The following is a 21,610-nucleotide window of genomic DNA, read 5'->3' as shown; positions in this document are numbered from 1 at the left end:
CCACTACTACGAGGGGTCCGCGCACACGACCTAAAGAAGCATCAGCATTATACATAACGCCATAGAGAGCAGAGGCCTGAAGACGACCAGAAGGCGACCAGAACTCCCTAGCAGAGCGCAAGCTGTATAACAGCTACAACTATCCCACATAGGATAAGTTAAGTCCCAAGACATGGGAACCCTCTTTGGAAGGAACTTCCGTAGCAGAGGAAAAACAAAAGAGCAACGAGGAAAAAAAAAACAGCGGAAGGCTTACCAAGCTACCCAAGAGAAAAACAGAAGGCCTAATCTCAAGGCCAAGTCTGTGCCACAGTCCCAGCAAGTAGGGCTCGAATGGCCATAAAACACACCCCACAGCAAGGGCATCCGGCCCGAAAGAATGTCCAGAACCAGCTCAATTCAGCAGTCACTGAGGAGGGGAAGGAGGAGGGGGAGGATAAGGCGAAGGAGGAAGAGGACGACAAAGCCCTGCCAAGAACCTTTGGAAGGCGGAGTCAGCCGGGGCATGGAATAACAGGGTGCCATCTAATGGAAGATCAATGCGCCGCTCCCGAACATTTTCAGGGAACACGCCGTCCCGAAGCCAAGCATGGCGACGGAGGGCGACTGAGGAACCATGGCCAGGTACAGCACCTCCGAGATGTCCAGAGCGGAGCGGGGAATAAACGCCGTCAGCTCCCGGCCATCCAACGCATGATGCCGTAAGTCCACCTGAAAAGTCTCCTGTGAAGCGGTGGATCCCAAGGACACAGACGAGTCCCACAAACAAGAGGAGGCCCTAGCCAATACACATAAGGTGTTAAGGGCCCGCAGGGCAGCGCTGGTCGAAGCAAACATGTTGCGCCCCCAAGCGTCCAGCCATCGGGCCTCCCGGGACGGTGGGGAGGGAAAAGCAGCCCGCAAAAGTGGACTTGAGGCAGAGGGGTGGAGGGAAAGACACGCCGGGTCATGTGGCGCCGGAAGGTGCCAGTGCAGAAGGTGTTGAGGCACCGGATCCCCTGAGGCCGCGCGCCTCCAAGCTCCCATCAGGAAAGAAAGGAGCGAACCCTCAAAGGGAAGCAATAGGTCCCTCCCACCCGAGCCCTAGGGCTCACCCATGCGCAGAAATCTCAGCCGTGGACACTGCGTGAGTGAAGGCCGCACCTGCCTCTGTAGGGCCCCGCGGCGGAGAAAGCAGCACCTCCGTGGGCGACGGCTGCAAACTAAGGCAGCCGTTCCCGAAGCCAAGCTTGGCAGGCAAAGGCCAGACCTGGAAGTCAGAAGGAACCGAAGAGTGGGGGACATGTCGCTCCTCTGGCGAACACCTTGGTATCGGGAATGGCAGGGAGCCGCCCTTCGATGACACCGGTGAAAAAGCCACAACGCGGCGGCCTATCTCCAGGGAAGATGACACCAGTAGGCACCCAACCTCCGGAGAAGAGGAAGCGTCTGAAGACGAATCCGCGACTCGACGCCTGTCCGGCGCCGTAGAGTTCGCCGCCTGAGGCAGGATGTCATCACCATCCGGTGCCGAAGGAGACGCCGGACAGGGCTCCTCCAAATCACACAGCGCCGGGGACTGGCGCTGGGCCGGAGCCGAAGTGGCCAAGGGACGGCGCCGGAACGGCGCAGACTTGACCTCTAATGAGGCAGCCGCCTGCGTGGAGGAGCGAGGGGGACCAGGGGAGTGACAAGAAGCCTTCTGCCAGCCTCGGCCCAGAATGTGACGGAGGTGGCCTGCCGAACCATGCGGCACCGCCAGGGCCAATTCAACCTCCGATTCGCCCTCCGACGAGGCAGCCTTCCCGCGTGGAGGGACGAGAGGGGCCCGGAAGGGGATGAGGGGCCCCCTTCCAGCCTCGACCCAGAGCGAGACGAGGAGGTTCCACAGACCCCTGTGGCGTCGCCCGGTCCAGCAGGCGCCAGCACCGTCAGCTCAGCCATGGACAAGGCCGGCGCCTGTCCAGGGGGCCGAGCGGGGCTCGGGGATACGACCCGAGCTCCGGCGACCTCTCGCGACACCACAGGGACTCCCGCGGGAGTTTGCGGCGAGGCAGAGGCACCGTGGTCCGAAGGAGGGACCCCAGAGGGCCGCACCCCAACAGCACCACATCCTCCAAGCCTGGATCCTAATCAGTCAGCGCTGGGGCCGGAGCTGCCGGCGTCGCCGCCGAGGGCCCAGCGCAATGCAAGGGATTCGCTGACGCCCCAGGAGGGGAAGGCGGAGGAGGAGACGCCAGCGTGGCCTGCAAAGCCGCCGCATATGTCTCCATCTGGACTCTCGACGCCCCCTCACTGGAAAACGGTGGATAGGAGGACGACACGTGGGGCCGCATCACCCGCGGAGAGCCCACGCTCCCAGCAGGCCTAACACCAGCCACTAGGGACAAGCTGCGAAACTTCCCACCGGGGAGCGACGCTCTTGCGACATCAGAGAGGGATAAGGGCACAGACGATGGTCATTTCTGAACCCTTCTGCCAAGGCTGATCGAAGGGATGAAGCCGATCTTGAGAGACGCGCCGAAAGTAGTTTCATCCGGCGTTCCCGCCGCGACTTCAAGTGTTGGCACGACTCACAATCAGTAATGCTGTGATCTTCCCCCAAACACCACATGCAAATGAGGTGAGGGTCCGTCGCCGACATAAGACACACACCCGACGTGCAAGTCTTGAAGGCCAAAGGCATTCGCACACTGTTCCACCAAAATATATCACAATGAGGAAAAAAAACAAAGACCGGATCCGCGTTGCACGCGGATAAGGAAAAAAAACGAACGTAGGTGCGCCGGGGTGGGACTTATGTGACCTTGCTGACGTCACGTGCAAGGACGATGCTTGGGCAGAGTCGCGTGATGCCATCCCCCTGGCTCGCAGGGATGCTGTGGCAAAAAGTTTTCCGGATCCAGTCTTATGCCTGGGGATAATTCTACGTTATGGAATCTGCAGCTAGTAGTCTTTATCAGATCTCAGAATATAAAGATACATGTTTTAGTAAGGATGATTTTTACATTCTGTGTTTGAAAATACCACTTTTAGAAAGTACGTATTTTCTTGCTTAGCCATCCTGTGTGCCTCTGCTAGGTGTGTGTATTGACTGGCTGGCTTTGGATTGGCAGGGGCTGGGGATGTGCATTCTGTTTAGACAGCCACTTGGTGGGGCGGGGGGGTCCTGACTTTCCAGAGCGAGTCAGGGCTGGGCGGAATAGATCTGGGTTGCATTCAGGGTAGGAGATTTCTTTCACACCTGAATAGGCCTGGTCTGCCTTGGAAAATGCGGTCTCCTACTCCTGCCAGTAAGCTGCACCAGAGAGGTTAGAACTGGTTTTGGCTGGGCACCAGCTACCCTGAACGTCCTTGCTGGAAGTTCTGACCTGCCAGGAGGTGCCTGTTGCTGAATTGGACCTCTGGAGGTTGTTCCTGCGGATGTATGATGGTACAACGCGATCAAAATGATCGCGGTACATCACAACGCATCTTTTACAACGCAAGTCGTTACCACGACTTGCGCTGTAGGGTGCTGGACTTAGGAATAGTAAGATTTACTATTCCAACTCCAGCCTACGTACAGTAGGGAAGGTGTTGGAAAAGTAAATATACTATTCCTTAGTCTAGAGCGCCCTCCAGCACAAGTCGTGGTAACGACTTGCGTTGTAAAAGACGCGTCGTAATGGCACCGCGATGTTTTGACCACGTTGTGCCGTATGCTCACCGTTCCTGCTATTGGGATTTGGAAAAGAGACACAACTACGAGAAGCGCGACATATCTGCACCTGTTTCCGATGCATCGCTGCAGAAATCAAGACAGGAGAAATCTCCGCACATGCACCGATCTCCGAAGTCTGAGAGCACCACACCGATTCCGACATAGGCCCTGCTGTGCGGCTGCAAGAACCAATGCATCGTAGGACCGCGGTTGGAGAAACCAACGCAGCGCCATTGCCACCGCATCGAGAATCAACGCATCCCTGGTCCCCACACATTGCACCGGGCTGCCAAATCTGCAAGGACACCTGGGCCGCAGTAAGAAACTGACACATCACCTCCCCACACACTAAGAAACCGAGGCATCACCTCCCCTTCAGCAAGAACCAACGCATCACCTCCCCTGCGTGGCAATAAGAAACTGATGCATCACCTCCTCTGGAGTAAGGAACCAACGCATCATCTTCCCTGTGCGTAAGGAACCAACGCATCACCGTCCCTGATGCTATTTTTGTCTATCCAAGGTACTATGTGCTGAAAGTGTTGTATCTATGGGTTGCTATGGACAGAACTGTTTTTACTTTCTAAGAAGTACATTTTGATTATTGTATTGTGGATTTCTGTAGTTTTGATTTTCTTTGGTTTAAATAAAGGTTACGTATTTTTCTAAACTGTCCAATTGTAGTATTTTCACTCTATTAGTGTTTGTGCACCAATGCATAACACACTGCCTCTGAGCTAAACCTGTCTGCACGTGCCAAGCTACCAGGAGGATGAAGCCGGAGATATTTTAGAAGTGCATCCCCTTATCCGAACTAGGAAGAAGGGTCCCTACTTAGAGAAAGGTGCAAACCATTGCCAACTAGAGACCCCCATTTCTAACAATCACCAGAATTGTCATACACTCATTTATGTCCACCTTTGCACTGGCTGTCACAATAACACCAATGGTTCTCAAGCACGCCTTTTAATGATTTTCCATTTACATACATCCGTCCATACCAATCTGCTTCCTCCCAAATTGCTTGTCACCTTTCAACCTCTTTTCGTCTCTAGCTGGCCCTACTGCATTTGTATGTCCACACTCTCCCACCGTGCCCACGTTTAGCAAATTGTTGGTCTCCTCCATCTTGCCTGCTCTCTTTGTGCATTTGCCTCCGTCACTCATTTTGCTATTCTGCAGGCTGCCCATCACCCACGTTGGTGTGTTCTTCGCATCACTCTTCTTGACTCTCCTAGTTTCCCAATAGTCTCAATCACTGCATATCACTATAAATGCACTTCGAAATTGCAAAGAAGAGAGCCAATAAGCAATATGTACATTTACGAAAAAGCTTCCAGGTTGCCTGAAGAAAGGAACAATTTAAAACAGTGACAGGGAAGGAGCACTAAGGCTGGGCCTAAAGCAAAGAGGTTACTCTGAGCTTTAAGAAGGCATATTCACACTGTAGCTGAAAAATTATGTTCTCAGAGAGCGAGGGGAAGCTCTACTTGGAGGACATGGTTTGAGCACTCAACTGTTCTGAAGGGCCAGCCTGCACACTGAGACAGAGCCCATTGGTAACCCATAGCTCATACTGTGCCTAGAGGAGCCTTGATACTCTCACGGGTGAGTAGAGCTGTTTGTAAACCTCTGATTGATTGATTGATTGATTGATTGATTGAGGAGAGGAGGGAAGTCTTATGTATGTGGAGAGGGAGGCCATGTGTTGTGCCAGAGAATAGAAAAGGGTCATTTAGAGAAAGGAGGTTAAGTAATGATCAGGCACGCTATGTAACAACGGGAAATCAATACCTAATGATGATGGAGCACTCACAGCCAAAAAAAGCCTTTAGCTATGAGAAGAGAGACCAATTATATTGTGCCTGGTGGAGAGTGAACATGCACGCTACCCACACAACAGTCAGGTTTGTGCCAGAAGGGTCAGCAACAAGTACTAAATCTGTACATTAAAGTAAGAGCACAAAAACAGTATGTACTGAGAGTCTCTGTGCCCATAACAGAGTGAGGTGATTCACTGGGGGCAGGAGAAAATGCACAACCTTGCAGTGTTCTAAGAGGACAGCGAAGAAGCACTTGCATTGCCTCCATTCATGTGAATATCTAACAAAATGGGTGCATTGGTAATAGAAGCTTTGCATCTACACCAGTACACTTGTATGGCTAGGGGTTGGGAATCTACATGTCTGGCAAAGAAAGGAAACAGTATTGCAGGAGGGGCGAAGAGATACCTGTGAAGATGGTCTTCCTCTTGCGCAAAGCAGAAAAGTTGTCGAGAAGTGGAGTGAGGATTCCCTGCATTGTCCCAAACATCGTGCTCAGCCCCAAGTTGAGAAGCATGAAGAAGAAGAGTACGGACCAGAACGGTGAGGCAGGAAAGTGTGTCATGGCTTCTGTGAAGGCGATGAACGCCAGACCTGTGCCTTCCACTCCCTGAGAAGGACATGAGAAAGGAAAGGATTATTGATGCGTACTTCTATCTCAGCAAACAGTACCTATTTCCAGTATATAAGTCATCAGCTCCTATTGCTAGTAGAAGCATTAGACAAATGTGCAACATGAAGACAATGCAGAACACAAGCTAGTGGTGCCAATACCATCTCAACCCCCAGAAGGCAAAGCCAATGAAACCAACAACATTAAGTTCAGTCATCACAGACTTTGGCTATATGTACTGCAAAATACAAACATCTGTGTTGACAAAACCGCAGCTCAGTGCTTTTGTGAAGCCAGAAGTTGATTGCTAGAAAGAAGGTGATGGAAATGCGGACGCACCTTGTTCATCTCGTTCTCCACCTTACAGTGCTCAATACCATGCAGCTGCAATGTGTGGTTATCAATCTCTGAAATGCTAAGGAACCACTTGCTGTACTCCTCAGAGGTAGTGATGTTCTCGGTCGGAAGAAACAGGGCTGGTACACTCCGAGTAGTGACCAGGTCGACTATCTTTGCCACATTTCTAACAAAGGAAGAGAGAAAAAGTGACATTTGTTGTTCTGCCAAGTGAATTTCGAGCAGTGAGAATTACAGTAGTATCATTCACCAGATCACCAAGCACCTACATTTTCCGTTTTTCTCAACTCGCTTGCATCATTCCATACTATTCAACCATGCCACATTAGCATCCATAGGTCTGTCCTGTATTCATTGCCCTGTTCTCAATGCCCAAGGTTCTGGTTCAAATCTGAGCCCTCAGTAGGTATCAGTTACCAGTGAACACTCAAATAATAATTTACCTAACTCGTTGTAATACTATTAGGATTATATGTAAACACACAGAGGCACTGAGTGTAGTATGCTATGTCTCACGTTTGTTGAATTTGCAATTCCATCCAATCATCTCAACATTAAAATACGACATTAATGTCAACATCTGTGTTCTCACACTTAAACTAACCAAAATATGAAACAAGCTCTGTCAAAACGAAAGCATTCATCCTCTGATTCACTGGTTCTTAACCTTTTGACTTCTGTGGACCCCCACTTAATCATTACTAGAACCCGGGGAGCCCCACTGAATCAACATTGGAATCCAGGGATCCCCAATGAGTCATTACGGCAATCTGGGGAACCCAGCTTCATCATTTTCAATGATTTGAACTGCAGAAAATACACAAAAAAACAGAAACAAGCATTCAAACAAACATACAGATGATGAAATATTTCAAACAAACATAAAAATAAACCTTTAAATGGGAAAGTTTGAGTTTGAGCTTTTCTAAATTTAATGGAGGCTACTCATTGTCCGCACTCTATTTTGTTTGATGCACTTGTATAGCTCACATTAATCAAACTGAGCATACTAACTTAATTTTGGGCATCCGTTTTGAAATTCCTTCAAATCTACGGCATGTGTTCATTTTTACATTTTGGTTTTTAAGTTATATGCACTTTATTAATCTGTTAATATTATTTAATTTTCAAAGCAGTCGCGGATCCCCTGAGTAGGCTTTGCTGACTTCCCCCCTACAGGGGTCCCCGGACCACAGGTTAAGATCCACTGCTGTAATTCAATTGAGCTACTCAATTTGAAGCTATGAAAATATCCACTCCCTGTTTGCATCAAATAAGTTACTTAAAGATACAATCATCTCACCTACACAATTCATCAAAATAACAATTCAGGAAAGCAAGTATGTATCAATGGGAAAGTAAAACAAACCAGAAGAACATTCATATATCGGAGCATAAATTCAGACCAGACTAGATCGAAAATTGAAACATTAATTCATACAAACTTCCAATCCATGCCAACATCTATCCCAACACAAATATACAATTATCTCTTCAACATACGTTCATCAGCCTACAGTTCATGCCAATGTAAAACAGAGATCCTCGGGACGATTCCAAACTAACCGCTGAACATAAAAATAATCACATAGATCAAGCAAAAATTCTAAATTAACCTCTTGAATATAAATGAAACTGAAAGTCTATCCATCAACATAAATTCATTCAAACATTCACTTCACAGAATACACCTATCCTAATTTGCCAATCCTCAGTTGTACTCACTCTTCAATGCAGCGATGTGTAATAATGTTAGCGCGGAATCCAAGAACAGCAAAAACCACCAGCGTGGCCAGGATAGACGTCATGAAGTTTATGAAGGATACGAGAATGGCATCAAAGTGGCAGTTGTTGTTACGGTTGTTGTAGCTGGAGTAGGCAATTACACTACCAAAGCCAAGGCCAAGTGCAAAGAAAACCTGGGTGGCAGCCTGACGCCACACCTGGATGTCACCCCAGATCTCCAGCTGCAGAAAGAAACGAAGGGGGAGCAAATATTACTCTTGTTCTGACTGCAGACATGATAATGGCTGACAGGTATTTGAAAACACTGGTTATAACAGGGACGGGGAAACGGCTGGTGAGTAGGGTAAGGTTCTCAGTAGAAAAGGTTGGATCTACCAGTACAGACTGAACACCTGCAGCATAGCCTCCACATGGACAAATTTACTTACCTGTAACTACAGTACTCATGTGCGCTATTTTACATGGACTAAACATGCATTGAATTATTCTCAGTTCATAAGTCTGGAAATCCTTGGTACAGTAGATTAGCAACATCAATATCCTTGCCTAGCCATTTTCTTATATGGGTATTTGTTTGCGAGCCATTGTAATTGAGACTAAGCATCACCACACTGACCTGCTCCAACCACACTCCCCAGAATACCATCTTAAGACTGTTCAGCACAGGTGTGCTAGTTTTGCACAAGCCCCACATTGAGTTATAAAAGACACCTAACTGGAGAGCTGTGGTTAGAAGGAATTATCTTTGATATTTTAAAAAGGTGTGTGAATTACAATAAATAGCAGTATATTTAATATGCGTGCAGGAGTGATGCTTTCCTTATTTAAAGAGGATCTTCAGCACCATATGCTCCACTCTTAACTCTCTTCTTATCTGGAGATCAAGGTCACAGCGCTGATCTCCTGCAGCAGCAGCACACTGACATAGCTGTGTCAGAATATGCCTTAACAATCATATACTCTTCTGTCGGCTCTGTCACGTTATATGCTAATGTATGGTAGAAATTATCTACATATTATATTTTTTTCTCCTCATATAAACAAACAGGTTACAGTAATAAAAGAAATCATAGGCATAGATATATTACAAAAAGTAGATATTGATTCATCATAAATATACAGCCATAAAAATTCCTAAACGACAGCTAAAAAAATAAGAGTGCAAGAATATAAACAATTTGATTTTGGTTGAGTGCAACCTAAGAGCACAGCCAAAAAAAGACAATCATAAGAAATAGCAGCAGCAATTCTGATAGGGCTGATTAAATAATCCCAAATTAGCTAATGTTTTTAGATTAATTAACAACTCGCTACATGTGTAGGGAAATCCAAGCTGTGAGTGGCCCCCAACTTCTATTTCCCTTAATATCCCCCTTCCTGCCTCTTATTTTATACAAAGCTGCCTCTAAATTGTAAATATGTAGGTACAGCCAAGCTGAGGCCACGCACAACCTGAGGACAGACATGGCAATAAAGATTAGCTCCCAGTTCTCCTATCGGGGTAATCTATTCCTAATAGCATAATTCGCATTCAGTACATCCCTTAAAAAAAAACAATTTCCCGGCCTATTGATTCTATGCAGACAGGTGGAAAATATAAGAGCCAGGTCCGCGCCTTCAGCCCTGCATCTAAAACACCGAGTCCCCTCCACTCCGCCCCATTTCGCGATTGTTGCAGGTGTTCTATATAAACCAAACAGGGTTTTAAAATGCTGCGACTGTAGGTTGGCAGAACGCAATATAGAGCCCCCCATTTCTAAGGATTCCAAAAAAAGGAATCTGGAAGCCCTAGCCTGACCTGCCACTTCAGGCTATCTGAAGATTATCTGACTGGAAAAGGCTCCACATAAACCAATCAGCGAAGCCTGTTTGTTCTGCCCATAAAGATGCACAGTGCTTGTCAAAATTATGCGTGTGCAGAGCTCTTTCAATTCTGAAAAAGCTAGCAATGCCACAACTGATTTAGAATGAACCCTGCAGGGACTTGTAGATAAATCGGTAGTTAGTCTTGAGCACCCCTTGTCAGTGCAAATATGGCATATTGTTGTTTTACTGAACAAGCTTAAAATTCAGTAACACGTCTAGTAGTAATTGTAAATACAATGAAAGCTTTTACTCCAAATGTTCATCTGGTGCTGTAGGAGTTTGGAACCACTAAACTGGTGTTTGCCCTACAGGTGGCCTTTCTGGAGGTATGGCCCTCTGGCAGCATAGTTCACAGGGGAGAGAGGATCAGCCTTGGCAAAGCTACTTCAAGACTTCTTGTCCACAGTTATGCTTTGCTTATATGCTTTGGCTTCCACATTTGCATTGGTCTCTGCCATTAGCATGCAGTCGGGGGGCTACAGTCAGCCAACCTCTTGGGTTGCCGGCATTCAGTCATGCTTTGTACCACACGCCTTTAGCTAATGCCTGCGCATGTGCAAAATGCACATCAGTACTATAGTAATTGATTTATTCAGCAAAATTTCATTTTAAGGTCAAGGGCACCATCTCTATATTGAGGATAACCTCAATTTAGAGGAATCCCTCTTAACCAACGTGTCATGCCGCTGGGCGATATTGAAAAATTTCTACTGAAGTTATGGATGTATGGCTTATGCTTCCATCAATATAGATGCAAAAATAACAGTTGATGGACAGAATGTAGAACAATGTCATACATTCACCCCAGTACAGAGATCTGGGCTTAAATCCATCGTTTTTTTGCACTCCACACCACCCCAGTTGAGACATGGCCATATGCAAATGACCCTGTGCCTTATGGGAACAGTCCAACCCGAACTGCCAAGCCATGTCTTTCCTGGACCGGAATCAAGTATCCTAGGACTGGTTTCTGGCAATCAGCTGTCTTCAGCCAGGATAGCTTGACTCCAGTGGTGTGGAGAGCATGGGACTCACGTCTGAGCATACCCATCCCACTTGGGGTGACAAATTCAAAAATAACAGTTGATGGACAGAATGTAGAACAATGTCATACATTTACCCCAGTACAGAGATCTGGGCCTAAATCCATCGTTTTTTTGCACTCCACGCCACTCCAGTTCAGACATGGCCATATGCAAATCAGCCTTGACCCTGTGCCTCATGGGAACAGTCCAACCCGAACTGCCAAGCCATGTCTTTCCTGGACCGGAATCAAGCATCCTAGGACCGGTTTCTGGCTATCAGCCGTCTTCAGCCAGGATAGCTTGACTCCAGTGGTGTGGAGAGCATGGGACTCACGTCTGAGCATACCCATCCCACTCGGGGTGACAAATGCAAAAATAACAGTTGATGGACAGAATATAGAGGCACAGGTTAATGTCGAAGGCTGCACAAAATAGTTGAAAAGCCTCTAAAGCACCTTTTTAGGGAACTAAGCAGGTAATGATTCCTTTTTCTGACGTGCAGGTACAAGATTTGCGTCGCTACCCTATTGATTCACCAGCTACCAACATAGCATAGGCTAGTTAAAGTAGCCAGTACTATAAGGAAGGATATACCTTGTGTGTACCCTCTGTCAAACAGCGATTTGCGCTCTGCTAGAGAAATAAAATAACAACATAGACCTCCCTCAGTGGACTAAAAGTTGTTTAGTTTACACAGAGGCTTTAACTGAGCCTCCACTACTTCTTAGTGTAACAAAATATCCTGGCATCAATCATCTGGACAGATGAGGGGAAACTGGAGTACCATCTGCGTAGTCAATTTGTCTTCCTCCCTCCTACAGTTTGCTGCGTATCTGTTCTTTTTCTTCTAAGTAGTGTGTGAGAAAATTATTCAAATCCTCTTTCCACCCCAAAAGCTAAATTTTCTTCCCCCTTCAGAACAGAAAAATCAGGTAAGATAAGATCTGGTAGATCTTATATAAGCAACAGGGTTTTTATCAACCGGAAGGGACAGGGTTAAGCTGATGGGTAGCCATATCCCACAGCCAATGGACTTAAACAGCATTTCATTGTCAATCGGGGGATTGTCAACATGTACACAATGGCTGAATCATGTATTTATGTACATAGAGGTATTTGTGGAGTTTGAAGTAGATCAATGGTGGGAGCTCCAAGTTATGATTCAGGATTATTTACACTGGAGCAAGATTTTCATTGGCGGTGCGTCTTATGTGGCGATATGCTGTTCCCTGAAGGGATGTGTATTTTGCATCTTTCTCAAGAGCACAGACAGACACTCTCACTCATAAAACAGCTTGTAATAATATGAGGCTGGACAGAGCTTAGGGTGATCCACTTCATTGGCTGGGACAGAAAGGCCCAAATAATTCGCTGCAAAGGTACTGACTGATATATTTACATTTCTACTGCTACATTAATGTTCCACCCCACTTGACAACTGTGAATACTTCAAAACAAGTAAATCTATGAAAGATCAACTACTGGAGATTCATTATCTAATCAATTGAAAAGGAATGTCAAACATATCTTAAGGTTGGTTATTCAAATGTCTTCATGATTCTCTTTCATGATTAGGGTTTTCAGTTCTGTAGGCCTAAAAATAATTGCTTAACTATTTGAATCAAGAGTATAGACTCTTTTAGAAAGAAATGCATTCAAATATATAGGTAGGTGCACATGATGTAACCTTTTCGCTGCAACACAACCACTTTTATTTGCCCTAATAAAGCACTGTTTGCTTGGTCACGCTGACACAGGACTTCTCAAACGCGCACTCAAAAATAAGGTTAACTGACGAGTGGCACCTTCAAATTCAAATACATGTAAGACACGTCAGTCCTTTTGAAAATATCTGCCTCGAAGAAATGCTGATTTTCAAGTTGTAGTAAAATCAGCCTGATGTTCAGCACTGGAGATCCTCTTCAGTCCTACATATGGATTTACTTTCATAGCACAGCTAAAAATGCTGCATGCCTGTGCCCGTGTTATATTCCTGGCTAATGTGCCTTTAAACAGGAGACAGTGGAGGATTAGGCTCCCTGCCTTCTAACCTTTCTCTTGACTCCTGCGTAGATATTCTCTGTTGCAACTAATCACACTACGCCCAACAGCACCTGACAGAACAGACTGCCACGACTATTACTGAGCAAACTGACCAATGGCCTTGCAGACTTTTTCGGGCAAGTTTATCTCCCTAAACTCATTTGATTTTAATTCACATGCTAAGCTTTTCACTCTTCTAAGAATATCTTGAGCTCCCATTCAGTCTATGCAGCTCTTGCCGATTACCTGTTGACAAGCACGTGTTTTGAAGCCAAACAAGGTGAAAGAGAACAGAAAAGTTACCTACTTGTAATCTTAGTTCATTCATCATGGGTTTTTATTCTGAATTCATAAATTACAGACCATCTATCTATGTGCAAGTGTGGGATCATGGACCACTGTCATTAATACACACTGACTTTTAGTTGAATAAAATATAAAACACGAAAACCAGAAGGTATCAATACAAATATAATTATTTTTTTAAAAACAATCAGCCAGGTAAGTCATATTAAAGTAAAGTACCTTTGCTTGAAAACACCACCCAACGCCACACGGTCTGCCACCGCACACTAAGAACACGCCTCCAAGAAGACGGAATCCAGAAGAAGGCCCTGGACTGGACCACGTCCTTCCTCTTCCTAAGAGATCTGCACTGGCTCCCCGTCAACAAGAGGATCACCTTCAAACTCCTCACCCACTCACACAAAGCATTCCACAACACCGGACCAGCCTACCTGAACGACAGACTCAACTTCTACACCCCCCCTTGCCAGCTCCGCTCCGACAGCCTCGCCCTTGCCGCCGTCCCACGGATCCAACGTACGACCTCCGGCGGCAGATCCTTCTCCTTCCTCGCCGCCAAGACCTGGAACACCCTCCCCACCCATCTACGGCAGACCCAAGACCTGCTCACCTTCAGAAGGCTCCTCAAGACCTGGCTCTTCGAGCACCAGCAGCACCGCCTCACCCCCGCACTGGTAAGTAACACGCTTTACAAATTCACTGATTTGATTTGACTCTCTATGCAATAATTGTAGGCAAACGGACATTAACAGAGGAGAACTGCTAGCTATAGTTAGCCAGGTAACTCTTCCAATTTAAGACATATGTAGATCTCGAGAAAGGATGTTGGTTTTTATCAGAATAGTCATGCAATCATCTGTAAGATTTAAGTGATTGTATTGCAAAAGGGTTAAGCTTAGTGAATGAAAAAAGAGGTTGGAGAATGTTACAAGACATGCTGTAGTGGAAATGGAGTCTGAATTGAAGTCTCCTCTGTGGACAAAGGATTACAGCAAAAGATCTAGGTACTAACAATGGAAAGGTCACTCCAAAGCAATGAGAATCACTTTGGACTCTGCATCCAGCCCTCCGCCCACCGAAAGTGACGTTCAAGCTCAGACAGCCAAAACATGCAAAAACGTCCCTCACTAGTTTATCAAAATATCATTATCCGAGGAGTAAAGAATCAAGAGCATTTTGAGATTTGGCCAGTAAATCTATGCTTTGGAGTCAATACACTGAGAATAAAACAAAGAACAGCTCCTTATTTAACACCCACACATTGCCTTCTAGGTGCCTGCTGAGCTTATCTGCTTTTTAATTTTAAAGTTCGGGAGATGAGCTGCAATGTTGCGGATGTCTCATTTTAGAAGCAAAAGCCAGATTAACTGAGCTCCCTTGGGAAGGATTTTGTACCCTGTTCCGAATGTACATGGTGGTGGTGTTCTCCATTTGAAGTAGAACCAAACTATATGAGCGCAGTAGTAGGAAAGATTTTAGGCATAAATGGACTGGCCTCAAATTGAACATGTTGCTGTTCCTTTAGCGACCTTTTACCTTGGGTTGTCAGACTATTAACGTAAGCACACCAATCCACCATATTTATTCTGTAGAGGACCCCTTGTAACATATTCTATTCCATCATGAGATAATATATACAGCTTTTTTGTTCATTAGCTGATGTTATCTCTATATCCAGACCTCAGAAACCAATCTTCAACACATTTCTGTAAGGATCTCATATGCAATCTGACATCCAGCATTAGGAATATTTACCATGCCAGGTAGTCCAGAAGCAAAGACTTCACTGACCGTAGGACAAGACTGTCTGGTGTACTTTTTGATCTCCAAATGTAGATGTAGCGATATTAGAGATACCACCATCATCCTGGATGTATCTCTTTTCAACCATTTGTTCAGGGATGTTTGATTTAGGATAAAAACGCAACACTTATGTTTTTGACAATAAAACAGCAAGAGAGGTTGTTGTTACACTGTGGATTTAGTGCATCCTTCTGTGCTTATTTCTTTCACTGGAAGTTTACTTAAATAACCAGTTCCTCCAGAAGGAAATGTTTCAACAAACTGGTGAGATTTGGGACGGGGAGGCCTGAAATTCTGATCTTGCACCCATTCTGCACAATATCTTGCCCAGGGAATCTAGGTGCCCACTTTCGTTTATTGAAGGGCAGGGATAGGGCGCAGATGAAGCATCACACTGACCTTTTCAACAGACCTCTAGAGAATCAAGAGTAACATTCATTCTCTTTTAGGAATTGTGCATCTGATTCGGCTGCTATAGATTTCTTCTCTTATTGTCTCATGCCTGAACTCAGAGGAAATAATATAAATGGAACACTCTACGGATCTGATGAGGCTGGGAACCAACTGCACACAGTGCTTTGCCTGTTATTTGAGTGGCAAGGTAAAAAACGTGTGTTTAAACACCTAAGTGACTGTTTTATTGTTTAGCTCGATAAGCACTGTTCGTATCCTCATAGAAATCTGGAATGTCAACTGGAGAAATAATTGAAGGGATAAAGTCTAGAAACTGAGGGGGAACGGTGTGCCTCCTAGCTGGTGCATCCATAGTGATACTCCTGGGATGTCAGGGTTGCTCTTCAAAAGGACCATCCTCATTAGAACGTACTATCCTAGGACAGTGTCTAGAACGAAACAGCTGAATGCCTGGGACTTTCCTTTCCATATCATATCTTTCTAGGCTGTTCTGCTAACTTGTCTTGGTCTTTTGTGGCAATGTTTTTTGAGTCTTTGCCTTTCTTAATTTCAAAGTGTCATGGATGGTATTTTCGCCGTTTCCAGATGCCTGAGCGAATATTGTGAGTAGTTGTACTGCGTGACATCCTTTGAAGATGAAATAGGTCTTAGCTCCTCTGGCAAGAGTTTAGAAGACTGAGAAGAAAGCAATAAATGTTTGATCATTTTCCACAACCTTACGACTGACATCACAAAAGGCATATTTAACACTGGATTAGAGAGCTCGAGATAGCCTGAATGTTGCTTAATCATTTGAGTTGGACAGATTTCTTCCTCAAAGGGTACTTGGACATTGAGTCTCAACTTCACCCATGAGCGAGAGGGCTGCAGATGCCGAAGTATGAGGGTCGACCCTCTTAGATTGTATCACCTGGAGGAAAGAAACTCCTGTAACCCATATAAGAACAAAGAAACGGTAGGAGTAGATCAGAGTGATTTACTAGATATCCCTGCTTTTTATGTCCAAGGTTAACCCTTCTTAGTACTTCAATCATTTTTAATTATCTGGATATCCTTATTACGTTTGAAAGAACTGACGCAAAATGTTGCTTTTTTTAGGCATGTTTTCTTGTTTAAATTATTTTTATTTTGAAAATATATGTTCTGGGACTCTGCACTTACATGGAAGTACCCGCTCTTTCATTAATATTAATGAGAATCTCATTATAGTGAACTTGCAATATCTTTTTTGGGTTGTCTTAACTAGTCTTACCAAAGTTCATCCACATAGAAGAGGTGCCATTTCTTAGGGAAGGGTATTTGTTCAGTCTCAAGTGTCATTGAGGGGGACTGAGGTTTCCATTAGTGTCAAGGAGCATAATCCCAGGGCTTTCATACTCCAGTCATCCAACAGGCTCATTGGGGTATTTAAAATAAAGATCGACTTGTAAATCAAAGAAGGTATGAACTGTACTGTTTGGCTCTTCATTAACTTGTGAATATTTGAAAAAAGCTCCTTAAACGCATAGCATACCTGCAAACTACAAACATGACTGCTGTTCATAATGCATTCCTAAGTGGGTATTTTAAAAGCAATGCTACTTAGTTGGACAGCTTTTCTAGTCCTAAAACATTGTTTCGATCTTCAAACTGTTACAAACCTGTGCAGCTTAAATCTCTGATAGAATGGGATACTGCTGAGTTTCTCTGCAGAACCCATCTATTTGCTGACAATCCTATGGGCTGTAGGAGCCACTTTTCCGACTTGTGCAGCTCCAGTATTTCACTAGGCACATGCATTTGACTACCTACCTTTGGGGTGAACATAATGCGGATACCATCTGCAGCACCTTCCAAGAGCAGTCCACGGATCAGAAAGCACAGCAGCACCACGTAGGGGAAGAGGGAGCTGAAGTACATCACCTGGAAAATTAAGCACAGGATATTGTGAGCAGTATAGTCTCCCGAGTTCATGACAAAGCAAACCAACTCCTATTTAATTTCTCTCTTGGGTGTCTCACTGTGTGGCCCCTGCAGCTCTGGTAACTCACTGTTTGAACATATTTAATATATTCTGGGAGACCCTCATGTTGGACCTCCAGCCAAGAATAAAGCAGCACAAGCGCTATGGTGGCACCATACTGTGGAGCGATCCATTGTAGTGAACAGAACTTTTTTACCCAGTGCCACTAAAGCAAGGCCTACCGGCTCACTCATCTTTTTAAAAGTTCTGCTGCTGTATGTTTCACCCACCCATGGCCTATATCAGGTAGATGGGAGAGTGCTGCGTAGCGCAGGAGTAGTGACTAACCCACCCCTCCACACAGCAGCATCCGCCTTTTACTACTTGCTCTAATTCCAAGTCAATCTAAAGTGACAAAGAAGAATGTCAACACACAATGATTACTTATTGTCAAACCTGGAAGGAGAAAGCAACAGTGGTCAGACAAGACGTTTCATGTGCTTGCATGCCTCAGCTGCCCTGGTCGCCCTCCTCCATAGTCTATTGGGCTGGCATTTACCATTCATTGACATAAATGCTGATTTTAATATTTTTGGCAGAGCTGCTTTTGGTCCCCACTCGCTCTCCTTGTGAAGACTTAGAGCTCTGCATCTGGTGGAAATTGTAATTTCACAAAAAGATCAGAGCTTCTCGAGTTTTGCATTTTTCCAAGCCTTCCCAGAAAAAGAGGGTGCAAAGAAAGTCTTAATATCAAAGAGCACGTCTATCTCTGTGACCTGCACTCCACTAAGTGTGTAACCAAGCATGGCTTTCACGTGTAAACTAAACTAATTATGACACTTGTATCCACATGTGCTTATGGATTTGAAATTGTTGATTTCAAGTTGTGAGAGCAAGAAAATACATTCTGCAGTCACTGAAAGGATTTAATCAAACATCTCGCAAGCTGAAATCACTGATGTTGAATAAATATGAGAGAAAGACAGTAGTTCTGGTAAGAAGTTTTACCCCTGATATTTTTCAAGCTTTTGCCTCTATTCAAAATGGAAGGATGAGGAACTGGATATGTCCTTTTACAAAGGACCCTTTACGTGTAGCTTTTGCCAATTCCAAAGCCTAGAGCTGAAGCACGTGGGGCCACTGCTATCTGACACAGGCAGTGGAAAGCACAATTTCAATTTAGTTAATCAACCCCAGACTTACCCAGACAGTCCTGCCAACAATTCTGCTCAGGGCTGGAATGTCTTTCTGAGCAATGTTAGATCTCTGCGCAAGCATGCTGCTGAAATCTGGGATCTAGTATCCTCTAAGACTCCTGACATCGGATTTCTAACTGAAACCTGGCTCGAACCTAGCTCCACCCCTGCTATTGCGATGGTACTCCCGGATGGCTACTGTATCCAAAGGCTGGATAGACAATTTAAGGTTGGTGTAGGTATAGCCATCACCCATAAAGACATCATCAAAGTATAGGCACTCGAGTAATGCTGTAATTACAAAGTTGAAATTCTGGTTATTAGAATTGATTTCTTACCCCATTACAGCTGGCAAGGCACCATTGATACCGGACCCCAGGTCCCCTTATGGATTTCTCGTTCCAACTGATGGAATTAATTGATCCTCATATAATTTCCACGAAACATTTCATGCTATTAGGAGACTTCAATGTACATAGTGAGAGCACTTTTAATCAGGACGCCTCTACACTTCATGCCGACTTAGCCACTTTAGGACTAGGAATGATCAACGTCAGTCCTACACATTCAGCAGGACACACGCTAGATCTTATACAGCATCTTTTGTGAAGCTCCATGCCCACTTACATGGACAGACCACTCTTTAATTCACTTCCAAATTAGGGGTCCCAGGGCACACTATGCCCCTCCTATAGTCTCCGTAGACAGTGGCATAAAATAACACCCGACCATTTTATGAACACATTCCCAGCAACCATTAACCTGGAATCAGAGAATGAGGAGGAATGCCTGGCCAGCAACAACTCTATTGTAAAAACAACCATAGATCAACTGGCCCCATTGAAACAATACCCTAACTCGGCCCGATGCCCACACGCAGCATGGTTCTCTAGACCTACGGAAGAAAACATTTCTTTGTAAAAACTTGGAGGATAAAGAGAGGTATAAGACCTCTCTGGCTCAATACCATAAGAACTTAAAAACGCACACAGAGCACATATTGTGTTGCAACTCAACCAGGCTGGGAGTACCCCAAAGTATTAAACCAAATTCCTAATTCCTTTACTAACCCGAAGGCCTGCAACAAGGAAGCTGCTCCAACTGAAGAACTTTGTGTTATAATAGCTATCTATTTTGTACAGAAAATTGAGCTGATTTACGATACAATCACTAAAGTCAGGAACCCCCTGAATGACACTGCCTCCTGCTGTCCCCCATTCTCGACCAATGTGCATCTGTTGAAAAATGTTCCCCTTCTCACAGATGATAATGTGGAGACACTGCTGAACACAGTTAAATCAGGTTCCCCGTTGAACATTATTCCAGCCAAATTGTCCTTGTTGCTCTCTAAACAGTTGTCCCCTTCTGTTTGCTCAATTCTCAATCTCCCTATGAGAGAGGGGCAACTACCACTTGAATGGAAGGCTGCACAAATAATTCCCATCCGTAAGAAAACCAATGTCCCCATGGAGGACCTGTCCAACTACCGTCCGATTTCTCTTCTACCTCTCCTGAGTAAGATATTGGAAAAGCGATTAATAACCATCTCTCTGACCATGTCGAATCTACTGGATGCCTTGATCCATTTCAGTTTGGGTTTAGGCCAATGTACAGTACGGAGTCAGCATTGATTGCCGTCACCGACTATGTAACGCACTCCCATGACAACGGACAAGCAGTACTACTAGTGCTGCTGGATTTGTCAGCAGCTTTCGACACAGTCTCTCATCAGACTCAAAGAGACTGGAGTTCAAGGACGAGCCTTTCAGTGGATGTCGAGCTTTCTTACCCACCAAACTCAGACCATCAATCTGGGCCCTTTCTCAGACCATAGAACTGACCAACTGAGTACCTCAGGGAACCTGCCTTAGTCCCACTTTGTTCAACATTTATGTGGCTCCGCTAGCTTGATGGCTTAGAATGCTGGCCTTCACACCAATCTCGTATGCTGATGACACCCAGCTGTTACTGTCATTTGACAAAAACTCCTACAATTTCCAGACTGCCTTCTCAAAAGACATGACTGCAATTGCGACCTGGATGAGGAATAATTTCCTACTGCTTAATGTCGAGAAAACCGAGATCATGCTGTTTGGAGATACACCTAACTTCTGGTCCCCCGAATGGTGTCTGTCTGAGCTAGACGTAACCCTGGTCCCGAAGACAGTGGTTAAGAACCTTGGCATACGTTTGGACCAGAAACTTACCACGAGAGAGCAAGTTAAAGCTACCGTGGGCTCATGTGTCCACATGCTAAGCCTCCTACGCAGGGTATTCTCCTCTTCACCGCACGAAAAAACACTCATCCAGGCACTGGTGATAAGCCGCCTGGACTACTGTAATGCTCTCCTGATTTCAGCAAGTGAGTCCTCTCTGAGTAGACTTCAAGTAGTTCAAAACACCGCAGCCCGCCTGGTCTCAAACTCTCCTGCTAGAACTGCTTCTCTCCCTCTTCTACAACGGCTACACTGGTCCCCAGTACACAAACGGGTCAGATGTAATTGCATTGCACAAAGCATTACATGGTAAAGGTCCTGGCTATTTTGCAGAAAAACTCAGTCAATATCAGCCACCCAGACCCCTACGCTCAGGAGCTAAATCTTTGCTTCTCGGCCCGCGTTTCAAAAAACACATGCCTGGCTGGGAAGGCATTCTCCCACCTAGCCCCCTTTTACTGGAATCAGCTCCCTACTCGTCTTTCGAAATGACCAGATTACCCTCTATTCAGAAGGCTCCTTAAAACGGATCTTGTCTAATTGACCACCTCTCATCTGCCTATCTATAGCACCCCCGT

The 21,610-nt window shown here is 45.3% G+C and overlaps 1 protein-coding gene across 4 annotated transcripts in view; it reads right to left on the bottom strand.

The window, feature by feature from the left end:
• The window catches only part of LOC144770579 (sodium-dependent neutral amino acid transporter B(0)AT2-like), a 392,280-nt gene that overhangs the window by 56,818 nt on the left and 313,852 nt on the right, over nucleotides 1–21,610 (bottom strand). For all 4 annotated transcript variants that reach the window (XR_013598931.1, XM_078655228.1, XM_078655229.1 and 1 more), the window contains 4 exons: nucleotides 17,470–17,580; nucleotides 8,201–8,442; nucleotides 6,458–6,641; nucleotides 5,914–6,115 (listed from right to left, as the gene is read on the bottom strand). Coding sequence is in view for 3 of the 4 variants with exons in the window: in XM_078655228.1 (XP_078511354.1) it covers nucleotides 5,914–6,115; nucleotides 6,458–6,641; nucleotides 8,201–8,442; nucleotides 17,470–17,580 (739 nt within the window). In the remaining variant the exon portion in view is untranslated. The remainder of the gene's footprint in view (nucleotides 1–5,913; nucleotides 6,116–6,457; nucleotides 6,642–8,200; nucleotides 8,443–17,469; nucleotides 17,581–21,610) is intronic.

Source organism: Lissotriton helveticus, chromosome 7 (genome assembly GCF_964261635.1).
Source record: "Lissotriton helveticus chromosome 7, aLisHel1.1, whole genome shotgun sequence".
Taxonomy (NCBI): domain Eukaryota; kingdom Metazoa; phylum Chordata; class Amphibia; order Caudata; family Salamandridae; genus Lissotriton; species Lissotriton helveticus.
The sequence above is the reverse complement of the archived record's forward strand: the minus strand, read 5'-3'. Positions and strand labels throughout refer to the sequence as shown.